Consider the following 24,049-nt stretch of genomic DNA (forward strand, 5'->3'; position numbering starts at 1 on the left):
CCCCCCATCCGCACCCCTCCTCCTTCCCACCTCCATCCCACCCTACCCTACCCCATCCACCGCCACCCCCTCTCCTCCTTTTAGCATCTGAAAAGACCACTGAGTGAGAATCGATGGCGCAGAGGCCCGCTTGACAGGACAATAAACCACAAAGAAGGGGTGAGTTTTTTTTCCCTCTCTTGGTTGTTTTTTTTGAATTGCGGAATTAACTCTAATGGCACAACCATAAGGGGATCGCTCGAGGCTGGCTGCGCGGAGATGATATTTTAACACACGGCATCTTTTGTTACCGCGATATGATTTACAGCAGGCGTCAGCTGCCGTGGTCCCACTCAGGGGGTGGGGGGGGAGAGAGGAAAAATTATATATATATTTTTCTAAAAATAAATTAAAAAAATATATACCGTAAGGGGAAACCAGCGGCTCTGCATCCAGCATCGTTTGGGACATTAATTTCACATGAACACACATTCACCTTACGTAACCTATAAATGCATCACAGAATCCAAGAGAATAGCATGGCACTTGCCGCTGCAGCTTTAGATGAGTGTCGTTTGCCTGGATTTCATTGGGCGATGCGGTACCTTGAGGGTGTTAATGCGGTTGTCTCTTGTTGTAAACAAAAATATGTCAGCGGAATCGGAGAGGGAGGCTTGTCTTGTCTTTTTGAGGGACCTCCCCGGGAAATTGAGCGCAAGGCAGTGAGTAATGTTATAATTGGCTTGCTCTGCGCCGAGCTTTTCCACATTGCTTCCCTTTTCAGCCATGAGGAGAGGACAAGTCACATCCAAGGCGCAGGGGGAGCCGTCTATTTACAGCTGAGGCGCTCAGATCTGCCTCTCACGTCTGTGAGCGCCACAACAATAGCTTCCATTTTCCTCATCAACCTCGGGCATAATCGATAGTAAAATATATATGTGTGTATTACACTATTGTTAGTGCAGATTTGGTCCAGTCTCCCAGGTGTCTGCTACAAAAATCACACCAGCACTGCCCACAGCTGAGAAGAAACTGATGAATCATATATTGATCTTATGTCTCAGCGTTCAGATGAGAATGTGTTTTGGCTGCTGATAACCTCAAGTGACCTGACAGCATGTGGTGGTCTGTTTGTGCCCCCCCTCCCCTCCTTGCGTACAGCATCTTCACCGGCTACCCGCACCGTGAGACGCAGCGATGCCCCAGCAGAGGGAGGTCTCGTCTCCGTCCCGCCGCCTCGGCCTGGCATCCACCCGCCTCCAGACACTGATGCCCGACCACGACTTCCCATGAGGCCACCACCAGAACTCAGCTCGACCGCTCTGTATGGGGCCTCTCACATATGAAGTAGGTTCCTCTTATATATGGTATATGGGTGAGATACATCCAGTGCTCATGTTTTACATCAGGACTATAAAATGGCCCAATAATTCTCGTTTTGAGATCAAGATAGATTTCTGGATTCAGTTTTTTCACGTTTCCCTGTGAAACATGTGACACTTTTACTCCTTCAAATTTATAAAAAGAAATATTTGTTAATTGAACTAATAGCCACGAACATTACTTTATATTTTCTGATTATTGTGTGAGCTCTTGCATTGCAATATTGAAAAAGGCACACACACAAAACACCGTTTACATTTATAAAGAGTTATTAAATTATTATTTTTTAAGTGGTGTTGAGCAGTAGTTCTTCAGGCTTTCTGAAGGTCTTTGGATAGCAGCCTGTCACAAAAACCAGATGTCATTTGTTTCTTTATTTGAATCTATAAAAAATAAAATCAAGGATAACACAAATTGACAGGCATAAAACTGAAAACCTGGCAAACCTCAGCATGCTGTGCAGAGTGTTCTTAAAAAAAATTGGAGGAAACTGAACAAGTGGAGGAAAAAGGAAGAAATGGCAGACCTAAAAGACAATCTACAGCACACAAACAGTCCATGAAGTTGCTTAAGAGTAGGAACAATTTTAGCAAATACCTGATTTAGGACCTGAGAGATGCATCCCTTCAGTTGATCCATCTATTGTTCACTGAAACCTTACCAGAAATGGTCTCAGAGAAAGGGAAACAGGGATGTAATACTGAATAATGCCAAATTACACAGGAATTGGAGTAAAAAACAAAAATGTACAGAGGAAATCAGGACAGAGATACATCTTTAAAACAGTGTGGAGGCTCTCCATGGTTTGGGGCTGCCTTTCAGCCAGTGGTGTTGGAGATCTTGTCAAAATTTTAAATGCAGAAAAGCACCATCAGTTTCCAGCTTCTGGAAACACAAACACACACTGACAATCCAGCAGAAGCATATCTGGATAGGAAAAAAAAACACAGCGATGGACTGACTTCCCTAGAGCCCAGATACTGAAGCGGTGTGGGACAGAGAATGGGACAAAAGGGAACCGACATCCAAAGAAGATCTCTGAATGTCCTGCAAGAAGCCCCGAGGACTATTTCTGAAGACTGCTTAGAGAAAGCTTGCCTCAGAGTATTGAAAGATAAAGGTGATTATACTAAATAGTGACATATTTCCACATTTCAATAATTCACTGCACCTAATTCGAATTTTCCTCTTAAAATATGAAGAAATGAGGGGTGGCTTGAGACTTTCGCACAGTATGGAGAACAATACCGAAGCAAGCGTTAACAAAATGATTTAAAATATCTTTAAATTCAGATAAATAATGCACATGGGAATATGAAGCAACTTTACTTGGTTGGGTTTGCAAACTGAGAGCAGGAATATTGTTTGTAGTAGAGAGGTTCTTAGAAGTTTAGTTTACAAAGAGCAGAAGCTTAAATTCGCAAAAGAAAATGTTTTTACCAGAGGAGAAGCCAATGTTCAAGTCCTGGGTAAAACCTATTAGGCAGATTGTTGAACAAGCTAATCTCTGGTTCTGCAGGAAGACGCAAAACCAGGAATTGCTATGGTCTGAACTATGTGTAACAAAGCCAAGTTTTTTTGGCATATTTTATAGATTGTAAGAGTGTGTGGCCTCATTTCATTTCTACAGTTTTTGATTTTGTCATTAATTTGTTAATTATAATTTTTCCAGGCTAAAAAAAAGTAGAATGATGATTAAAATAAGTGTGGGTGATGGACAAATAAACTAATTACTGTTTTACTGTCCCCGTATCCAGTCACCGGCTCCATCTACTGAGTCAGTTTCAGCAAATGTTGTCCACCCAAACTATCTCTCGTTCAAAAGCAGATTTAGCCACTTAACCGGCTGGGCTGTCCTTAAAACCAAGCAGCTTGCATCAAGTTTCAAAATGTTCACTGTTTCCTCCTCTTCCTTTCAGTTGACATGGAGGATGAAGATGGGACTTGTCTACTTGATGTTTTGTGGTGAGTTTCTGATCTGTAATCGTACAGCAGGTAAAAAACAACAACAAAAAAACAGTCTCAAAGATATTTAAAGTACATAGATTATAATAAATTAAGGTTATTAACTGATTTTTTTGTTCTTTGCCTTTGTAGTGACCCCCAAGCCCTGAACGACTTCCTTCATGGGACCAATGAGGTAACAAATACTTAAATAAAGGGACTCAAATGGGGGAAAAAAATCAATAGTGCTAATGATGGATTTGAGTTGGAAATATTTCTGGGCACATGGTACTGAGAGATGTCTGGAGGAGCGCAGAGAGTGTGAAAGGGACTCGTTATGTAGTACTGCGTGAATTTCTCAGCACGTTTGCGTGAGCCCGACTTAAAATTGGCTGATTTTATTCCACCAGCTGCAGACTGAAGACCTGCTCATTAACTCCTCCTCTGGGGAGCCCTCCCTCTTCACAGATGCCCCGGTGAGTGTCTGGATCCACAGCCAGTAGCGTCACAACAAACAGCATTTTCCCTCAGGAGAATTATGTTTTTCTCCCCTTCTGTGCTTGAAAAAGCTTCCTGTTAACTTGTGCTAATCACACAGTTCTCCCCTATTTTCACTCAGCTTCTTCTCTCTGTTGTCTGCACCTTTCTGTTTACCTCCCACTGCTTCTTCCCCCAGAGTCCTGTCTCTCTGCTGGGAGATGGCAGGGACTCCCCAGACACGCCTCCGCCTGGATGTGTGGATCTGTCCTTCTTGGAAGAGGCCCTCCTGTCATCTCCAGAGGGTGGAGAAGACCCACAGGTGGTGCAGGGTGAGCCACCTGTGGAGGCAGCTTGTGAGGCAGAGAAGAGAGAAGTGGAGGAAGAGGAGGAGGCGGAGGTGGCATGTGATATCCTCCAGCAGAGCCTACAGGAGGCTGAGATCACTGAGCAGACCATGGCTCTGGAAGCAGGTCTGGCACAATCAGGGGACAGCCTGTCCCTGTACTCACCGGCCCCTCTCCTTTCTCCACCCACCGCTCCATTCATTCCTAAATCTGTGACCTTGCCCGTGACCACGGCATTGCCCAGAGACACCCAGGCAGCAGTGGAGCCTCCCCAGCCCTCCCTACTGGCTGTCGGGCCTGGATGTCCTTCTTTAAAGCCTGCCGCCCCTCCTCAGCTGATGGGGCTACTACCTGGAAATGTATTTCCTGCTCCTTCTCCAGAGACCTCCTTTTCTCTAAGTCCTGCCCAGGGCTCAAGTATGATCATCCACAAGGCTGTGCCGAGCGTTGCCAGTCGACCTCTTATAACTCCAACCCTGAGAGCAGCAGCAGCAGCAGCACCGAGCATCGTCCTGCAGCGCGCACCTCATCCTATACAGCCCAAGTTGCCCATCAGCATTCAGCCCAGACTGGTTCAAATTAGCCCCAAGCCCTCTGGGCAGAAGCCCACTCCTGGTCTTACATTCGTCCCTGGGACTGCCTCACCAAACATTCTATTGTCTCAAGCAGCGGGCCAAAAGACTGTCGCTCCGCCACCGCAGCCCACCCAGCAGCTCCCCAAACCAGTCAGCCTGCAGCTGGTCAATCAGGGTGGCTCCTTTGTGCTGCAGCCTCAGGGACTATTCCAAGGCCAAAACCAGTTCCTTCTTCCGGGCCAGTCTCCTGTTACAATCTCCCAGTCTGTCAGTGCAGCACGACCGCTGCTGACACCCAGTCACCAAGGCTCATCGGTTCACAGCATGACCCCCTCCACTGGGCAGCTTGTAGATGGCTCTCAGATCTTAACTGTGCCCCAAAGACAGCTGAATTTCAGCCCTGTGTTCACCACCGCAGCTGGGCAGCTAGCGCTCCGCCAGGCCACTGTGCTTTCAGGACCTTTGCAGCTACAGTCAGCACCTGCTACTGTCTTCCAGATGCCAGCACAGCTGGCTGGAACCTATGCTCCAGGAGGGCAGGGGCAACGTGCCACCCTGGTCCACAGTCCTGCTCTTGGAAACCACATTACCTTGATCAACAGTTCAGGGGTGCTTCCCCCAGATCTTACTTCTATCTCAATTGTTAATGGCCCCTCAATGGTTCAGGGGATGCCTTTTGCTGCCCAGGGCCCAGCTCCTCCGAGAGGAGTGACAGAAGGACAGCTAAACCTCCAGCAGGCCTCGGTGGTCCTGCTGCCAGAGAGAACTATTCAAGAAGAGAGGACCAGCTCTGAGGAGACTTTTCACCAGCTACAACAGGTGAGCTGTAACTGGAGTGTAGAGGCACATGATCTGCATGAAGGAGCTTTTGGTGTAGATACTTACAAAGTAAAACTGAGTAGCTGCTTTAACATAAAGTAACAACTTTGAACTGTCTGATTTCTTACTGTAGTAACACACGAGATTCCTCAAAATGCCTAAAATCCCATTTTGCCCACAGAGATTCAGAAAATATTCCCTCCATAAACACACCAAGTCTACACGGCTACATTTACTTTTTTTTATCTGTTCCTGAACTTAATTACCACACAATAATAATATAACTTTGATATAAAGACTTGATGGTCATTGTGCTCAATTACACAACCCAGTTTTATCTGACTCTAACGTCTCCTTCTGCAGCCCTATGGACACACTCTCCAGCACGTCTCTGTACAGCCCACCACTTCTGCAGGGCTGCAGTCCTCCTCTCCCCCTGTGGTTACAGTCCTACAGCCACCTCCCGAAGCACCTCTGGCCCCCGACCCTGCAGAGATGCCCAAACTCTTGTTGCCCCCATCAGATATGACCCAAGTGGTAGAGGAGGTGACCCACTCGATGAGTCAGAACCAGGCCTTTATGCAACATCTGCAACAGGTCAGAGCTCGAGCAACCCCCTGCGAATTTTACATTTACATGACAGCAAGAAAGTGCCGATTCTCATCAGTGAAGTGGATGTAAAAATATAAGCAACAGGCAGCTAAACGGTAGAATGTAATTTAAGGTCTAACTTTACAGTACAGAAACTTTACAGAAAAGGACAAAATGATGGTGTATTAAAAAAGGAGTTTCACTGATAGAAACAATTTATGTTATAATAACACGCCCTGGGTGCAAGTATGTGATTATGTTTCAAATAGCTGCTGCTATTTGATAGACTTGCCTCTGTTTCCTGTGGAAGCAGGCTCACCAAAAACAAGGATTTGCGTGAAGTTTAAGGCTCAGGCAAACTGGAAGAACTTAGATAGGCGATACAGAGAGAAGTAAATGGATTGATTCCTATATAGCGCTTTTCTACTCTCCCGGAGTCCTCAAAGCGCTGTGTACAATGTGCCACATTCACCCAATCACACCCATTCTCCCAAGCACCGACTCTAAACTGAGTGCTTTTCTAACAACATTCACACACTGATGGATGCATCGGTGAGCAACTTGGGTATCTTGCCCAAGGATACTTGGCATGCAGACTGGAGGAGCCGGGGATCGAATCACCAACCTTCGGATCAGTAGGTGACCTGCTCTACATCCTGAGCTACAGCCACCCCCAAGAAGTTAGACGACCTTTTTAAAGATGTGCAAAGTCAAATGTTAGATTTTTGAGTTTGCTGCTTTAAGGAGGGACTAGACCCCCTAAGTCACCCCTCTTTTCTAGCATAATTGTGGCCATAAACACTATAGGATTCAAATTACAAAAAGAACTCGCAATATAGCATGCTTGTTGTTTGTTACGTTCACTGGTGATGCAGAGGAAGAACTATAAAGAACTGTAAATATTCATACCTTAGAGAACTTGGAGTCTTCAACTCTTCGGCCTGCAGCTCAGTCTCCTGGCGTTTTCTCAGTGCCACCATCTCCTAAACAGACATCACATCAGGTCTCTTTACCATCTTGTAAACTTTCCCTTTCGATCTTGCCAAAAGTGAAGTTAAATAAATGAAAATAAAATGTGTGCAGAGCTTCTGGTATAGATCTGTAATGTCAAGTTGCCTTAAAACAATAGAGGCAATAAAGATGCAGTGGTGAAGATAATATAAAACGATCTAATTTGTCTGGTTTTTTCTGATTCTTTCTACCACAGCAAGCACTTAGTCCCCCGATCACTTCTGAATTGTTGGTTGGAGCGCTGCCGGTGGTGCCAATGGAGTCGCTCGCCTCACCAGTCACCAGTGACAGAGAGTCCCAACCTCAGACCCATGCAGTCTCCAGTCAGGACACCTGCACAGTGATGTCAGACCAGTGTGCTGAGGTTTCTCCGCTTCACTCGGACCCTGAGAACACGCCACTGATCTGCTCCCCCTCTCAGATTCAGGACACTGGAAGACCAGCAGCAAGAACTTTTTCCCCTCCAACCGGCCCTCAGATTGCTCTGCCAGGACCTGAGAATTCAGTCCCCCAGACTACAGCTTCCCAGCCACACAGTGAACCCCTGGTTCAGTACGAAGTCCCTCATCAGCTACAGGTATCGCAGGCCTTGTTTGCCCACAACCAGTTGCAGATCCAGTCATCTGTTTCCAAGCCTCTGCCCCAGGCTCAGGCCTCAGTTTCACAGCCCCAACTATCTGTTTCGCAGCCTCAGCCTTCAAACCATACTTCAATCCACAGCAGTCAATCCCCTCTGCCTGTCAGTGTCTCGGTGCCTCAGCAGCAGCCTAATCCCACAGCTGCATCTGCAGTTCTCTCCAAAGCAGGAGACGACTCTGCTGTCCAACAGCACACACAAAACAGTGAGTTATCTGCTAGTTGATAAATAATATGATTCTTAATTAGCTTTTTTTTTTTTTTTTTTATTGACCCCACTATTGCTATCGCTTTTATTATCTTTCATTTCCAGTTAATTCATTATTATGATTGCTGCCACCGTTTCTGTCATCCTTGTAATTCTGTCCTCTATCAGAGCCAACAGCTGCCTTGGCCGTGGAGAGTAAGGCATTTACTCTCGATGTCCATCCACCCTCTCCTGCAGCCCAGGGGGTCCAGGGGCCCCCTGCTCCCATGGAGTGCGCTCCCATCCAGACAAGTCAGCAGACGAGCACCAAGGTGAGCGAAAGCTAATATCCAATTACTTGAAGTCTGATTTATTATTTAATTTAAAAAAAAAATGTAATTGTTATTATCAATTAATATTATAATTATTTTGTCAGTGTATTAATTTCTTGGTATGTTTCTAAAACAAGTTCTGACCAGCTCCTTCATCATTTCATGATGTTCTTTCTTGTGATAATATTGTGTTTAGTAGGTTTGGTGCTATTAAAATATGTAATCTACTCATAATTACTATACATAATTTTTCCTCTGTACTGAAATGAAAGAATAAAAGATGGCAAGCTTTGAAATTATTATTTGTTTAATACTGCAAATGTGTAACGACTGACTTCAAAATGCACCCGCGTCTGTCGTTTTTAACTCGTCCAAAATGTTGTGCGTCTGCCAGCTGGCAGGTCCTCTGGAGCTGCAGAGAGAGGAGAGGCTCACACCAGCAATGCGCAGGCACAGGTAAGAGAAACTAAGAACATTTCTGTACTGCTGAAAGTCGTCATGTAAGACGCTGTTGTGTCTTCCAGATTTTTTTCCTGGTGAATAACAGGAAACTGTCTGAAATGCAAAATGTTGAAAATATAATGCAGTGGGAAATTATTGCAGACGTATGAATGTTGTGTGTATTATGATGTATGCACTTTTGGCCATGTATCATTAGAACAGGGGTGTCCAACTCCAGGCCTCGAGGGTCTGTGTCCTGCAGGTTTTAGATCTCACCCTGTGTCAGCACACCTGAATCACATAATTAGTTCATTACCAGGCCTCTGGAGAACTTCAGGGCATACTGAGGAAGTAATTTAGCCATTTAAATCAGCTGTGTTGGATCAAGGACACATCTAAAACCTGCAGGACACCGGCCCTTGAGGCCTGGAGTTGGACACCTCTGCATTAGAATAATGATTGTACATAATTCCTTAGAAGCTTTTTTTTTTTTCTTGTTTGTTGGACTCTTATTGTGAAAACAGAGTGCAGTAAATAGTGATTCTACAAGCATTTTCTGCTATTGACAGGAAAGATGGGAAGTTAACGCAAAGAGAAACTTCTGTCGCTTCTCTTGTTGTTGATGATGAGGTTTTGGAGTATTGGATGAGTATGCTATCTTACGTTGGTACACACCAACTGAAGTGTGAGGCCTCATATTTTAAAACATTGTATAATTTGATTTAAAATCACTTTAAATTCAGTTATTGATTTATCTACTTTAAATATGAAGTGAGGAGTTTAATAAGATTACATGACAATTACGAGTTATCTACACCAGTATCTCAGCTGATGGAGGAATCCAAATGGTGTATTGATAAAAGCTGCATTCAAACTGGAGGGGGGGCGGTTGTGGGCCCAAAGCGGGTTGTCTGCTATTTGGAAGGTCCGTGTTTAAATCCCTAGCTCCACTAGTCTGCATGTTGAAGTATCCCCGGGTAAGATACTGAACCTAAAGTCGCCCCGAGTGCATCTATCAGCATCTGGTTTGAAAAAAATAGGTTTGATAAGCAGCTTTTACTTAAAAGTGAGACAGTTTACATTTTATTCTACCAGTTGTCTGTGCTACCTGTGTGTTCGCCTCAGTATAGACAACACACACCAGCAAACATCAGACTTTACTTGCATCACTGCACACACACGGCATAAACTCAATACTGCACGCTTCAGAAAGCTTGCCCAGTGGGTGAAGCGGATTCAGATTCTACATAATAACCCAAAGTCTCTCCCCTGAAGAGTTCACAGCCTGGCAGCAGCTCCCCATGTCTGCGGTGCATATATATGTGTGTGTCTTGTCAGCCCTGCACCTACTGTATAAAAAGGTAGAGGTTAATTGGCAAAATGTGCAACAGGTGTGCCAGTCACCTCACTTGGCACTGCTCCCTGAATCGCTCTGCCCCACCTTTCCTCCTGCAGCTGAGCCCCAAAACCACACAACATGAAACATAAAACATGAAGATTCCTGTAAACTGGTACTTTTCATGGCTCTTGAAGCTGATAAATGTAACAAAAAAAAACAAAACAAAAAAAACAAACCCACGCTATTAGATGGTTCCACCTGTGTTTTGTGTCTTGTCCTACTTCTTTTGTGCTGTAATAAACTACTGTAGGTTTAAGTTAACGCAGAGTTTTTATTAAACCCTTCAGGTTCCAGCAGCAGCTTTGTTTGGACCATGGAGCAGTGCAGGCTCCGCTCACTGGCCCAGCCTTCTCCACACTGAAGGACGCTGTTAGACACCTGCTGCCATACCACACCTGCGCTGGTCACCTGCCCACTCAGGATGACTTCAATTTAGGTTAGCTTGATCGCTGACTGATTACTGACCTAACCATATCCTGCACATAAATGTATCTGGAAGAACAAGTGCCAAACTACTTTATAACTCAATAGGATGTAATTATTTTATCATATGAGTTATTAATGATGTTCCTCTTCACAGTGGACCAGGAGTTCGACACTGTGTCCGGTTTCCTGCTGAAACGCACCAAGGACATGGTCAACAAATACAGGCAGCTATTAGTTAGAGAAGCCCAGGTGAGACACCTCCTCTGGGGCGGTATTGCTTCAAAACCAAAACAATGTCTGGATGTTGAGTGACTCAGTTTGCTTAGTTTCAGATGTTGATTCTCTATAATCATCTTCTCAGTACTGTTTGGGTCTGTGTTTAAGGGGATTTGAACTTGTCTCCACAGCAGGAGAGTCCCTCAGCAGAGATGGTAATGCTGGAGCGTCTCTTCCTCCAGGCCGAGCGATACGCTCTAGCGGAGGACAGACGGCGAGCCCGCAGAGACCCGGGTCAGTGTCACAGCAGGATTAAAGAAGTACCGCCGCCTATTATTGTTACTATTATTAAAAAGAGGTTTGCTATGTGTGGGTGGGTGTTTGCCAAAATGCAGATGCCAGTGCTGAAGTAAATCTGAACCGGCAGGGAAAAAAATGAATTAGTGAAACAAACTTATTAGCACTGCTTTTAACCTGCATATTTGCTCCAGAGCAGCTCCCAGGTGTTAAGTAATTAAATGGTGTAAATGTGGAGCAGGGTGTGCTGAGAGAGACTCAGCATGATGGTGAAAAACACAGTTATGTTAATTAAACATTTGGAAAAGGGGCAGGAGGTTGTTGAAAGCTGTTACGAAAACTAAGACATCAAACTATTCGTTTCATGTCTGTTTGCATGTGCTCTCTTCAGGTGCACTGCTGCATTTTAATCTGGCAGTTCTATAGCTGGATTAAAACGTTATGTTTTGGGGGTGAAGGCATAGGCAACTAAAAGCACAGCTTTGTGCATAATTAGAGAAATTTGTTTGGATAATTTTTTTATTCTCTATGATCTGATCCTTTAGACTTTTATGCCTGAAAATTCTTCATCTTCACAACATGTCTATGTAGAATTAAACCAGACAAACTGGATAATATTGTTCAATCAGCTCCACTTTCCTTTTTCCAGAGTCCTTTATGACAGCTTTGGCTACATCAGCGTCTTCCCCTCATGCCCACTCCTCTGGCAGCCCCTCTTCTCCCCCAGCCTGGACCAGACTGTCCGACAGGCCTCCGGGACTGAAGACCTACCGCTCCAGCTCGCGGGGGGCTCTCAGACTCACCATCAAGCAGGAGTCAGGCTCTCGTAAGGTGATCCACAACTCGGCCTACGACCCGGGACTCAAAAGGGACCACACGGGGCAGCTGACCAACGGTGGCGGGACTGTGAACGAACGCCACTCTCAGGCACCCAACAGAGAACCCAAGCGTCCTGAGCATGACGAGGAGATGACCAACGGAGCTCCGCTCAGTAACACTGCTGAGCAAGTCTCACAGACAGCACCCACGTCTGTAAAAAAAGTCCCAAATCCTCTTTCTATGCCAGAGCCGCAGGATGTGCGCTTTGAGTTGCCTCCCAGAGACGTCAGCGCTCCAAAACTGAAATGTTTCAGGGTGGATGCGTCCCCTCGGGCCGAGCAGCGGTTCAGCCCGCCGCCTCCGCCTTTCCAAGAGGACAACATGCTCAGTGAACATCTACAGAGTGCCATCGACAGCATACTGGAGCTTCAGCGCCTGCAGGGCCCCTCTGCAGCCCCGACAAGGGCCACGTCAGGCCCGTCATTGGACCAGGCTGTCACCAGCATCCTGGAGGGACACCTGTGAGGTAATCTGCATAGACAGGCATCCACACAGATCCTAAAACATCGAAGTTGAAGTAAAACAAAGGAAGGTGTACAAGACTTCTTACCTGTTCCCAGAAGGGTTTCAGATTTTACAGAAAAAGCGAGGAGAAAAAAGTTAAGAGGCACTATAAGCAGATGCATACCAGACAACAGCACTATCTATAGTCCGATAGATGTTAGATACTTCATTTTGATGTACGTTTGTGGAAAAAAAAATCTATTTGAATAGGAGCTATATTGTTTCAGTGGTAGTTGAGTCATTCAGAGGTTTACGACACTGGTGTAACCTTCATCAGCATATAGTATATAAGTAATAGTGAGGCAAACGAAAACGTGGAGTAGACTGAGATTATTCAATAGTTTTTTATAAGATTTCTTTCGAAAATGTGAAGTTTTCTTTTGCATAGTGCCAAGCTTCCAGGGTATTTATTTTGATAATCTGTGCCAATTGTGTTTTGCGCAGCGAAGATGTGCGTGCGTGTTTTCCTTTGGATTGGTTTGCGTGGATCAGATAAGTGCGTGTGTGTTTGTGAGAGTGAGAGAGAAGACATTGCATCCTGCTATGGGACAGTACAAAAAAAAAAAAAAACTACAAAAAAATATATACAATTCCCGCAGGCTCCATCATCTTGGCTTAATGAATGAAACTCCAAAGAATTTGTGCTACATCCTGAATACACCAGCAAACGTCCGTGTTGTGTCTCTTCCCACAAACTGGAGTGCGTCCTTGTTATAGCAGAAATAACCCGAGGGAGGTTAAAATACATATTAGGCAGTCATGCTTTCTTATTTTTCATTTTTTTGGACCCTTGCTGTCACTTGTGCTAGAGTCTTAACTGTGAAAAATCTCTAGTTTTCTGTGCGTTTTCAGAAACGATAATGGTTTCCCATACTGTATGTATTAACATGCAAGCAATAATAAGTTGGGGTTGTTGGGAGCAGTGGTGGTGCAGTGAAGAGGAGGAGATGACAGATCTTTGCCTGTTTTGCTTATCGGTGTCATTGGATGAGAACGAAGATTATTTATCATTGACTAAGATGCTTATGCCATTATCAAAGCCCGTGTAGTTTAGAAATTGTGTTTCTAACATGTTTTAAGGGCTTTGAGGGTACTTAACTGCAAACGTGACCATGAAAATGTCCATTTTAGGGGGAAAAAAACCCACCAAAACAGACAAACTGTACAGATATTGAGCCTCTCTGCATCGTCAAACAGCCTTTGACCAAAAACTAGAGGAACCATCCGCTTCTCATCTCTTTAGAGTTCTTTGTTTCTAGCCCGCTGTCCTAAAGCTGGAGCTTTATTTTACCGCAGCCGTTGTGGAGCAATATATGATTTTTGCGACATCTTATGTTAATGTGACAATCTTATTGGTCTGTGTGAAGGTGTGAATTCTGGTCATTTTGGGGTCATTTGTAACAGCTGTACGACTCTCTCCCTTGTGAAACGCGTGCAAGATGTTCCTTGTGGATTTTTGCCTAGAAGGTCGAAACGTACAAGCGGCAAATAGTCTCCTTTTGTGATATTACCTGAAAATTTGTTTTAAAATTTTGCTTTTGCAAACCCGTAAGGGATCAAGGTTTGACTTGCAAATTGGAATTGTTGAGAAAATGCCTTATTTTAATTTCAGTGTACCTGAATTGGAGAAAAAGCTTATTAATGTGGTGTTTTTGAATACTTTTGAATAACATCTGGTGTTCTGAAAGTGAAAATAACTTGTCCCTTCAAAGAGGGAAAAAAAAAAAAAAAAAAAAAAAAAAAAAAAGATCCAGAGATTTGGGGCTAAATCTGAAACTCATTTCTTGAAATGTATTGTTTGTTTGTTTTTTTGTTTTTATATCTGTAAAAAAAATTGTCTTTTGTCGCAGTGAACAAAAGGAGTTAAATATGCAGTAATTTAGTGTTGAAACTCTGCGGGATTACAAGTGGACACACACAAGAGGATTCACTAAGGACTCTAAACTTTTAAAGTTTCCTGCAAAAGGTTAGAAGTGAAACCATGTATATGCTTGCCAACATAGACTGTATATAAAGGACGGACATGGGCAATTTGACACATGCACTGTTTGTGAAGCCTTATTTTCTTAAGCCTCTAGCTCAGTGTTTTTGTTTTGTTATTTTTAACCCAGGTACCACAACATGGGACAGATCTCACTGTGAAATATAAGATGGGGACTGATTTGGCACCCTATGATTGCTAATTGGGATGATTACCTAAAGTTAAGCCCATAAATTCATCAGGAAAGTGTTTACTGGAGGCAGAAATCAAGGAGGCTGAGGACCATTTTCTAAGTCAAGGGGAGAAAAAAAAAAAAAAAAAGTCAAAATTTCAGATTATTGCCTCAAATGTCTTTTGACACTGAAGGTAGGATAACCTCAAATTTTCAGTGGCAGAAAGAAGCTTCTACACTTTTCCAATTGACTTCTGTACAAGCAGACCTTTTTCACAAGCACAAGAGTCGCCCCCTGCAGGCCACTGAAAAGAAAAATGAAAATGCAGGTTTAAGGTGCTTCTGCAGTGAGCCTGAAACTACAGCATTCTTTTATATACAGTCTATGTATGCTAACCTAGCATGAGGCCTGTCCATAGCAGAAACAGCTAGCCTGGTTATGTCCAAAGGTAAATGCCTACCAGTGCTGCTAAAGCCAAGTTAGCGGTCACCTTTCAAAGTAGTTCCCAAAATTCATTAAATAGAATACCCCCCAATTAAAAGCAAAGGCTTTCTAATAACTTAAACTGAATCTTCAGGTGTGTTTCCACCCTCAGAGGTTTTCACTGTAATGCAGTAAAGATGTCAGAGTGTTTTTCATAACACAGGATTGCACTCTTTATCACCGCTAGACTTCTTCAAAGGGTAATTCCACCAAAATTTACTTCAAGAAAAAAAAAAGAAAAAAAAAAAGAAATAATTCCCCAAAGTCAGTCCATGTTAATAAATCAAGGGCACCCAAGAAATGAAAAGTCAACTTTGATGGAAACCCCTTGGATGAAGCAGCATTATGTGCCATTGTTATTGTTGCAGTGTCAAACACTGACCTTTAGAAATATGCTTAGTTTGTCAGCGTCTTAGGATAAAGGGATTCTGCATGTTGAGCCATTTTATTTATTTGTAAATGTGTTTTATTTAATTTTCCTGACTGAACTGTGAAACCAGGGGAGCTCATAACTAATTCAACTTCAGATACAAAACATTTGACTGACAGATTGTTTCTGATGCCAAAATCAAGAGGCCTTAATTCAGCAAAACTAGATTGTAGAAAAAGAAAATCCACTTAAAGACTCCTTTGACCTGAAAGTCACGAGTGATTCATATATGAAATGTTAAGAAAACCACTTTTGTACTCATTTTTACAGACTATTTATTAAACTGTGATTTTGTAAGAAATAAACAAATGAATGTGGCTGTGTCTTGTTTCGGGGGGGTGGGGAGTGGATGGAGGGTATAGGTGTGTTCAATAACTCATAAGATTAATAAACATCACTTATTTACTGTATCATTCACAGGAAAACATGAATAAATATAATGCAGCTGCTTCCATAAGGTAAATTTCTTATACTCTAAAGCTTTGCAGAGGGTTAAATCTTGTAATTTATCTTCATCACGTCCAAGTTGGCAGCTTTTCTTTACTGTGCAGTTTGGAATCTGTGAAACGACGTCGCTGTTAAACTGAAACGAGCTCATGTCCCGACACAGTCTCCAGTTAGGTTTAGGGGTTAAGAGGCACGTTCACACACGCCATGGAGAGGTCCCAGCCGTCCGGAGAATCGGCACCACGACATAAGCAGGAGTTTAAATAAATGACCAAGTGAAAGCCGCCAACTGTACTTACATTTTGTCTCCCCTGCTGCGATAAGTGTACAAAACCACAGACGCAATACATTCAAGCCCAGAAACACCTTGACTAACTCATCTTTGAAAAAAAAGGAAATTGAGCAAAGATGGATTTTATCTTCATGGCATTCCCAGGGAAATTCAGTTATCATCTATTGACCTAAACCAGACAACAGAATGAAAACTTAAACTAAAAACAACCATCTCTCTGCAAAGCAAATCATTCATAATAAGCTGCTGGAGGTCAAGAATAAAGTAGCAGGCAGCAGCCTTTTCTAAAAATCTGTTCAAGATTTATGATTGTTTGGTTTTTTTGTTTTTGTTTTGTTTAAATAAAAAAAGTCCACATGCGAACAACGTGTCCACGACATTGTAAGGTTAGTGTTTTACCTAGATTTCTCTCCACAGGTAGGGTCAGTTACTCTTACTGGAATTTGGCATCAATGTTCTTTGCCCAGTGGGGTCCTGACAGCAGCCACATACTATAACATTTCCATCCCTGCTGCTCAATTAGTGCGTTCACGTGCTCACTAAAAAAAAAAAAAAAAAAAGCAAAAGCAGGTTGGAGAAACTGATGGAGTGGCTGTTGAGTTTCAAAGTAAAAGAGTAAAATCCAGGTTTCCTATCCAGGTGCGAGGTCAGTCGTGCCCTTCTTGGAGATGGAAAGTCAGTTGAGTTTAATGGGCAGGTCCTCTCTGTATTTGCGAAGTAACTTGCTGTGATTGTGATCGATGGACCACAGAGGAGGGAGGTGGCGAGGCTGCATGGTGGTGAGGAAATGCTGCCTCCAGCGACGCTCCAGGACCATCAGTCCCCGCAGGCCTTGCTCAGCGTGCGCTTGCACCACCTTCAGACCGTGAGGCACGTACGCCTCGTTTAAAATCCTTCAGAGGAGAGAGGAGCGGTCAGAGAGAGCGCATACTAGCAAAAATGATCATGATACACTACATGCAGCTGTTTAAACGTACAGTGATGATTAGGACTCAACCAATAATTTGGTTCACTGAGTGGGCTGTTAAATTATGAATGCTTCTTAGCATATTTAAACTGGGAACTAAGTGAAGTTAAATGTGACTGTACACTTATGTTTCACTGTGCCTGTGATTGGCAAGTACACATCTTTGCACAAGTGGTTCACAAAAAGTATAAATAAATTCCTTATTCGTCTTACATCTGTGCATTTTTCTGTTATTTGACCACTTAAAAATCTCTGGGCTTGTTGTCCTGTTGCATGACACCGTTTCAGCCTAGCTTTAGTTATTGGACAGATGGCCTCACATCTGATGTTATTTGGTATACAGAGAAGTTCATGGTTGACTCAGCGACTGTAAAATCCTCAGGTGTTGGGTCTGCAAAACAAGCCCAAATCATCACCCCTCCACGACTGCGCTTCATAGTTTGTACAAGGTATTTGTGTTGATATTGTCCATCGATTATGGACAAACATCTCCCACTTTAGTCTCATCTATTCAAAGCACACTCTTTGTCTTGTAGCTTTTTCAGATGCAACTTTGCAAACCCAAACCATGCGGCCACATTTTTGTTAGTGAGAAGAGACTTGCTCCCGACTGTCCTTCCAAACAAGCCATACTTGTTCTTTTTTAATTGTCCTGTCACAGCTTTAACATTCAACATGCCAACTCTGTAGAGTCTGAGATGTAGCTCATGGGTTTTTTGCAGTCACTGCTTGGTTACATCAGCAGTGCTCAGATTTACTTAAAACCTAAACGCTAAAGTATTAAAATAATTTAAGGTATCATTAAGACAACCATAACTGACGTGTGATCACGTATCAGTTTAAACTCACTTAGTCTCCAAATTGGCCGCTTGCTGCAGCGCTTCCTCCGTCGCTTCCTCCGTCGCCCCCTCTTCGTCATTCAAATTCAGGAAACTCTTGATTAAAGCCTGCAGCTCCTCTCGCCGTTGTTTGGGGAGTCCTTCCCCGGCAGTGAGCAGAGCCCGAGCCGCCGAGCGTACTTTCCGTCGATCAGAGTCCTCAAAGATCCGAACTCCCTCCTCGCAGCCCTGAGGGGCAGAAAACTCTTCAGCCAGCTGCTGTTTCAGGAAGCTGTCGTGTACATTGGAGGCAGCGTGGCAGCTGGTGCACAGCAGCAGGATGTCATGGGAGTTGTGGTCCTTCATCTCTGTGGGAAAATGCCGTCTGTACTCATGCGGCACAATATTTTTCCTTAAGGATCAAACAAAGATGCATGTTAATCACGTCTGCAGTGATTTGGTGGCACCACAAAATAAGACATTTATACTTAAACAACACAAATGATCTTCTGAAGTTCAGAACAAACTGCCATTTGTCAAGCAAATTTGTTTGTTTTATTGGTTCTGTGCTTGAGATCAGACAAGCAGAACAAGTTCTAAGTAAACCTTCAATATAAATCAACTTCAAAGCGAATAAGTGTGTCAAACCTGATGTAAGAATCTGCTTTTCCACAGACCACACAGAGATTCTCCTTGGCAGTCAGGTAGTAATCCTGCTGCGAGTCAGGACGTCCCGACGGCTCAAACAGCAGCCTCACAATAAAAGGCTCTTCACTCTCGAGCACTGCATCACAAACGGAACAGCATCGGGTTTTCAGGCTATTCTTTGAACCTCACAGGGATGCAAATGCATAACAGTATTTACAGAGTTTGAGAAGAAAAAGCAACAAAACAAAAAACACACACATTGTATAGTTCACACTATTAATACTAATACACTTTTTTAAAATGCACAAATCTATACACTTTATACTGGTGGCCACTAGTGCTACTCCAGAGCCTTCCAGTAAACACGTCGTTGACTTCCTCTTTGAGTTATCACTTTCAAAGAAAAAAAACAAACAAACAAAAGACCCTTGACCTATGCCCTGGATTGCACGTTTGAAATCAAAGCAGGCTTCATGTTGCTGTGAAGTAATGACTAAGAGCATGCTTTTTGTAAGGAAGGATGCTCCTGACCATTGCCTTCTCATAGCAAGTCCTTTAGTATATACAAAAAACAAAATCACAAATACTGAAAGGGAAAAACATTTAGGTTGTACTTAGGACAGCTGAAAGGCAATAAAGAGGGTTTTATCCAGCATACCTCCTATTCCTTTATCAAGGTACCATTTGGCTTTTTTCTTGTCACAGGTACACAGGGGTTGGCCATCTGGTGCATGGAGGAAACAGTTATCATAGAGGGGAGATTTCCTGGAACAGGCAGAGAGACACAGTATAAAGCAGTTTACATTCATATTTTCCTGTGCAAACGATGCCCCAAACTCACTGTACAGTAACAGCGGAAAACAAACAACTGCTCATCCTCATCTAAGAATGAGCTTCTTTGTCATTAATAACACTCACCTGGCGGAATACCCGGCACCCAGCGATTTCCTCTTGTGATTCTTTCGAGGGTCTGAGACTTGCTGATCTCCAGACTCTGGGTTTTCATAGCCTAACGACCTGGCCCTCCTCTTCCTGTCTCCATCACCTGCCCTGTCATCTCCATCTCCTTGGCCCTTGAACGGCACATCGACCAGACCCTGGCAGCGGGAGGCCAGCTCAGAGTAAGAGCTCCCACTGGAAGAGGCGGGACTGGCTTCAGACTGAAGGCCAAGGAGATGGAGGAAGAGAGCAATGGAAACCTGGGCATCTCTAGCAGCATAAGTCATCTGGAGCGAGCGAAGGGGTAAAGAAAATTATTTTGACAATACATGTTTTTGTTCGATTAGTTTGGCATGGCAGAAGAAACCAGCGTCTTGTCTGTACAAGTATAGTATTTACAATACAGTAAGATCCCCACCTGCTCCTTTGTCAACTGATCTGCTTCCCAATCACTGCAACGCACCTCTGGAGATTTGTCTAGAGAGATTTTCAACACATCTGCTGCCAGTGACTTCAAACTGAGTCCGTTACTTACTGAAGTTTGCCTAAAAGGGAGAAGGGAAAAGAAAAAAGAAAAAAAAAGAAAAAGTGTGTATTTGCAATTGACACAAATAGTTTCGATTATAAGCAAGAGCAGAATTATTTTTTACTTTTGTCGCAAGGCAAGGTGACGCAGGTCAACCGTACACGTCAGCGACAAACCGTAGTCACGTGTCAGTCGCTTGCCATCTTCGTAGCAACCAACTCCCACTTTAAGAATGTGTGGGTTTCTGAGAACTTCCATTAATGTGTGCGGGAAAGGCTGCTGACTGCTGCGAAACGGTAACAGCCTCACCAGGATGCACAGACCCGAGTACGAGGCCATCTGTAGCAAGGAGACCACAGCGGCTTTGCCTTTAGCAGACACCTGTATCCAAACAACAGCAGCTGGGTCAGAAAACACAGAGACAGTTGTGTGAGGTGATGATAATGGATGATGCTTAAAAGGGAAGAAATCCACCACAATTGTGTAATGTCATTAATGTTTTGTAAAGCTCAAGGTGTTTGGTTGTTGGCAAGAACAAAGGAGGGGATTTATGCATCTACACCAATGACAGCTGGTGCAAAAACAAAAACTGTACACAGCCGTTGTCCCCCAGATTTGGAATATTTGACTGAAGTGCAGACCCGTCTACATACCTCGCGGGTTTACTGTTGTCATGGTAACGGCCGTGTATGTACCACCCGATGCTAATGCTAACTCGGCCATGGAGGAGCAATCAGAATTCCCATCCAAATGCAGTGCACATTATAGCTGGGGACTTCAACCATGCTGATTTAGTCAGTATTCCCCAGATTTGAACAACATATTAAATGTGCAACGAGGGGAGAAAAAAAAACAACACACTGGATAAAGCCTACAGCAACATCCTAAAAGGCTTGTGCACAGACACAGACCTCCAATGGAGCTCTACATCCCTGCGGTTTTAAAGAAGGCCCAACAGCGTCTCCACTTTCTGAGAATCCTCAGAAAAATGGACCTGAAGGAGTCTTCTACCACTGCTCCATTGAAAGTGTGCTGACATATTGCATCGGTGTGTGGTTCTCCAGCTGCACCACAGCACATAGAAAGGCACTCCAGAGGGTCATCAATATGGCCCAAAAAATAAATAAAAAAAATTAAAAAATCCTCTTCCCTCCCTGAAGGACCTGTACAGCACTCGCTGTCTTAAGAGGGGACGCAGCATCCAACGGGACTGCACACACCCAGGACACCGGGTGTTTAAGCTGCTGCCGTCTGGCAGGAGGTTCAGGCTGCTGAGGACCCGAACAAATAGACTCATGTCTAATGTGCAATAATAACAGTGTGCAATACTAATACACTTTTTTATTACTAAGTTAATATACTGTCTTGTGTTGCGTTGTGATGTGTCGTATCGTGTTATATGTAGTGCCAACGTAGGGCAGTTTTCCAATGTCATTGTATTATGTATGACTGTGCAATGACAGAGTTATCTTATCTTGTTGTCAGCTTTTAGGGAAAAAGTAGGAATTCCTCACAACCTGAACCCTGAACCCCATGGCCAATTATTCTTCTACATTTAGGTGGATTTTTCTCCTTTTTTAAAAAATAAAAAATAAAAAAAACATGGAAAAACATGCAAAAGGTATTTCTTACGGCGGAGGTCTTTACCCATTCACAGTCAAATCCCAGCACAGGGAAGACTGACAGTTCTTTTTGCATTATTGGCCACAACTGCTGCCACTCTTCTTCAGAGGTCACAATCACTGGTTTGATTCCCAGCAGGTGATCAGAAGACAGGATCCGGGCAGGAAGTGTGGTCTGGCACTGTACAGTCTGAAATTCATCCTTCACAACATGTGGCGGCTGTATGCATGTACACTCCACAGCTGTGACCTCTGTGGACTTTTCCTCAAGATTGTGCAAGGACTCTGCGACCTTCTGGATGGAAGGTAACCTTTTCCTTTTTGTTCGATACACCCGCCATATGAGCAGCCCTCCCAAGGTTGCCCCTAGTACTGCCGTTACAACAGCGGTTAAAGGTCCTCGATGAGACATGCTGACTTGTAATGATCCTAATCAGTCTGAAGTTCAAACCTAGAGCCAAAAACACAGTAGAAGCAGTGAGTGAGACGATCTGCAAGTTTTATTCAGCTTGTCTGTTAAAATAAATTGGGAAAAACAAACAAACAAACAAAAACAAAACAAAACAACAACAACAACACCAAAAACAAAGGAGATGACCTACCTTTCCTGCATCAGTGAACCCAGCTGTTGCAATTTAGACAGACAACGCGCATCTTTGGAACAAAACCAGCAAAGACAGGTTATTTTATAAATACCCTTCATAAACAGATCTATGTCTAGGTTTTTACTGTCTTAAAGCAGACAGATAATCCTCACACCATCAATCTCTGCCCATCAACATGCAAAATCCAGAAAATCAATGGCCAAGTTAATCATGTTTGGTTATTTTTTTATTCCAAGAAGCCAGACTTTGCAGTAAATTTTAAGCGCTCTTGAGCCATATGTTGTCCAATCTTTAAGGTAATACAAAGTTTTAATTTAGACATTAGCTGCAATTTACTCATTTTCAAAAGATTTTGATCTACCATTCAATGCCATCTAAAAAGGATCTTTTTAGCAACGGCTTCATTTTTCAATATGACAATCATCTGAAACACACTGACAGTGCAATAAAAACATACGTGGTTAGAAAAAAAAAACAAAAACAAAACAATGGAAAACTAGTAGTCATGTTTTGTCCTTAACATTGAAGCAGTGTGGGATTATCTTGACAGACTTGAACACCACGCAGCCAAAATCCAAATACGAGCTTTGAATGTCCTTCAAGAACAAAACTATGTCTGAAGAATATTTACAGAAATGACAACAAAGCCTGACTAAGAGAGTTCCGAATTTACTTAAGAATAAAGGTGGTCAGACCAGATGGCGCCTTCCAAGCAATACATGTTACAGTAAACATTTGCTCCCATTTTCCTACAAAATAAAAAGAAATGAAGCGTGACTCATGTATAGTTAGTAGCTGCAGCTCTTGATGGTAATCCTGCCATTATATATTTGCACGTGTCCTTTCGGGTCCTAAAACAGGATTAGGATTATTGGGGAAATTGGGGGACAAAACAAGGGCGAATTTAGCGTAACATCGGTCAACTTAGCTGACACTGGTTTGTAAGGATAGGCTAGAGTTATAAGATCACTGCAAAGCAAAAAACAGCTATTGTTAGTTGTTATAAAGAGCAAACACCTCTCGATCAGGTAAGCAGCCAGCTGTTACTATACCGTTTGTTAACACAACTTTTGCTAGCTTCCCTCTGCGACGTAGCTTCAGCTGAAATAAACATCGATAAATTCAGTTCTTCAAATGTCTATCACTTTTAAATGCAAGGCGTACCGCGAATTGCGTTCTGCCTCTAATCCCGTTTACTGTCCTCCAGTTTAGTCAAAGCAAAGTTTAATCAACGTTAGCTTGGTTAGCTGCTGGAGCTAACCGGTTAGCTTGTGAGCTCTTCAGCCCCAATACGTTCTTTAAATGCAACCTGGACGCTAATTTTTAAGCGCAAAGTAGCACCGTACATATCATCCCACGTATTCTGCAGCTTACCTTTACACTTTCGAACAACACAACGCCACTTTATCTCACATGTACACTTGTTTGCTGTGCTCGTCCATCTCTTCCAGAGTGCATTTATATGAAGCTGCAGCGCCACCTGTTGGGGGGATGGACCAATAACAGACCAGTGGAGCCCATAGAATTTTAGCTCTCTGGCAGTGCTGATTGGGTGCGAGCACTTGTAAGGTGATTGCCAACAGCTTTCACACATTTCTGTAATTAATATTTAATATTACATTGGTACAGTGGCAACTAATTGCTAAAAGAGTATGTTTTGTCAAAAAAACAACTA

General features: G+C 43.3%; 2 protein-coding genes across 5 annotated transcripts; one reads left to right on the forward strand and one right to left on the reverse strand.

Annotated features, from left to right (window-relative positions):
* Nucleotides 1–99: 99 nt before the first annotated feature.
* Nucleotides 100–15,973, forward strand: LOC308389183 (BRD4-interacting chromatin-remodeling complex-associated protein). 2 transcript variants are annotated; one of them, XM_080870388.1, is made up of 15 exons: nt 100–159; nt 1,141–1,326; nt 3,282–3,327; nt 3,460–3,502; nt 3,717–3,782; nt 3,983–5,524; nt 5,888–6,121; nt 7,323–7,703; nt 7,815–7,968; nt 8,139–8,281; nt 8,676–8,737; nt 10,409–10,557; nt 10,702–10,796; nt 10,955–11,057; nt 11,710–15,973. In XM_080870388.1, the coding sequence occupies exons 3-15, from the start codon at nt 3,287–3,289 to the stop codon at nt 12,402–12,404; spliced, it is 3,708 nt and encodes a 1,235-aa protein (XP_080726514.1). In that variant the 5' UTR covers nt 100–159; nt 1,141–1,326; nt 3,282–3,286; the 3' UTR covers nt 12,405–15,973. The 2 variants fall into 2 exon arrangements, with proteins under 2 accessions (XP_080726514.1, XP_080726513.1); XM_080870387.1 differs by having other exon boundaries at nt 7,323–7,968.
* On the reverse strand, nt 15,775–23,853 carry exd2 (exonuclease 3'-5' domain containing 2). Of its 3 annotated transcripts, none has more exons than XM_080870389.1 (10): nt 23,749–23,853; nt 22,372–22,423; nt 21,780–22,220; nt 20,272–20,528; nt 20,040–20,166; nt 19,601–19,908; nt 19,341–19,447; nt 18,683–18,818; nt 18,066–18,446; nt 15,775–17,142 (listed from the first exon to the last, which is right to left on the reverse strand). In XM_080870389.1, the coding sequence occupies exons 3-10, from the start codon at nt 22,179–22,181 to the stop codon at nt 16,926–16,928; spliced, it is 1,935 nt and encodes a 644-aa protein (XP_080726515.1). In that variant the 5' UTR covers nt 22,182–22,220; nt 22,372–22,423; nt 23,749–23,853; the 3' UTR covers nt 15,775–16,925. The 3 variants fall into 3 exon arrangements, with proteins under 3 accessions (XP_080726515.1, XP_080726517.1, XP_080726516.1); XM_080870390.1 differs by having other exon boundaries at nt 15,782–17,142; nt 21,795–22,220; XM_080870391.1 differs by lacking the exons at nt 22,372–22,423; nt 23,749–23,853 and having other exon boundaries at nt 15,777–17,142; nt 20,272–20,548; nt 21,795–21,933.
* Nucleotides 23,854–24,049: the final 196 nt, after the last annotated feature.

Source organism: Rhamphochromis sp. 'chilingali', assembly GCF_963969265.1.
Source record: "Rhamphochromis sp. 'chilingali' genome assembly, chromosome: 21".
Lineage (NCBI taxonomy): Eukaryota > Metazoa > Chordata > Actinopteri > Cichliformes > Cichlidae > Rhamphochromis > Rhamphochromis sp. 'chilingali'.

Excerpts from the sequence above, each read along its gene's own strand:
- exd2 (XM_080870389.1), bottom strand. The coding sequence starts at position 22,181 with ATGTCTCATCGAGGACCTTTAACCGCTGTTGTAACGGCAGTACTAGGG. Across the intron at positions 19,909-20,039 it reads ATCAGTTGACAAAGGAGCAG|ATGACTTATGCTGCTAGAGA; the intron begins GTGGGGATCTTA and ends CGCTCGCTCCAG. Across the intron at positions 19,448-19,600 it reads GGTGCCGGGTATTCCGCCAG|GAAATCTCCCCTCTATGATA; the intron begins GTGAGTGTTATT and ends TGCCTGTTCCAG.
- LOC308389183 (XM_080870387.1), top strand. The coding sequence starts at position 3,287 with ATGGAGGATGAAGATGGGACTTGTCTACTTGATGTTTTGTG. Across the intron at positions 6,122-7,322 it reads TTATGCAACATCTGCAACAG|CAAGCACTTAGTCCCCCGAT; the intron begins GTCAGAGCTCGA and ends TTTCTACCACAG. Across the intron at positions 7,969-8,138 it reads CCAACAGCACACACAAAACA|AGCCAACAGCTGCCTTGGCC; the intron begins GTGAGTTATCTG and ends GTCCTCTATCAG.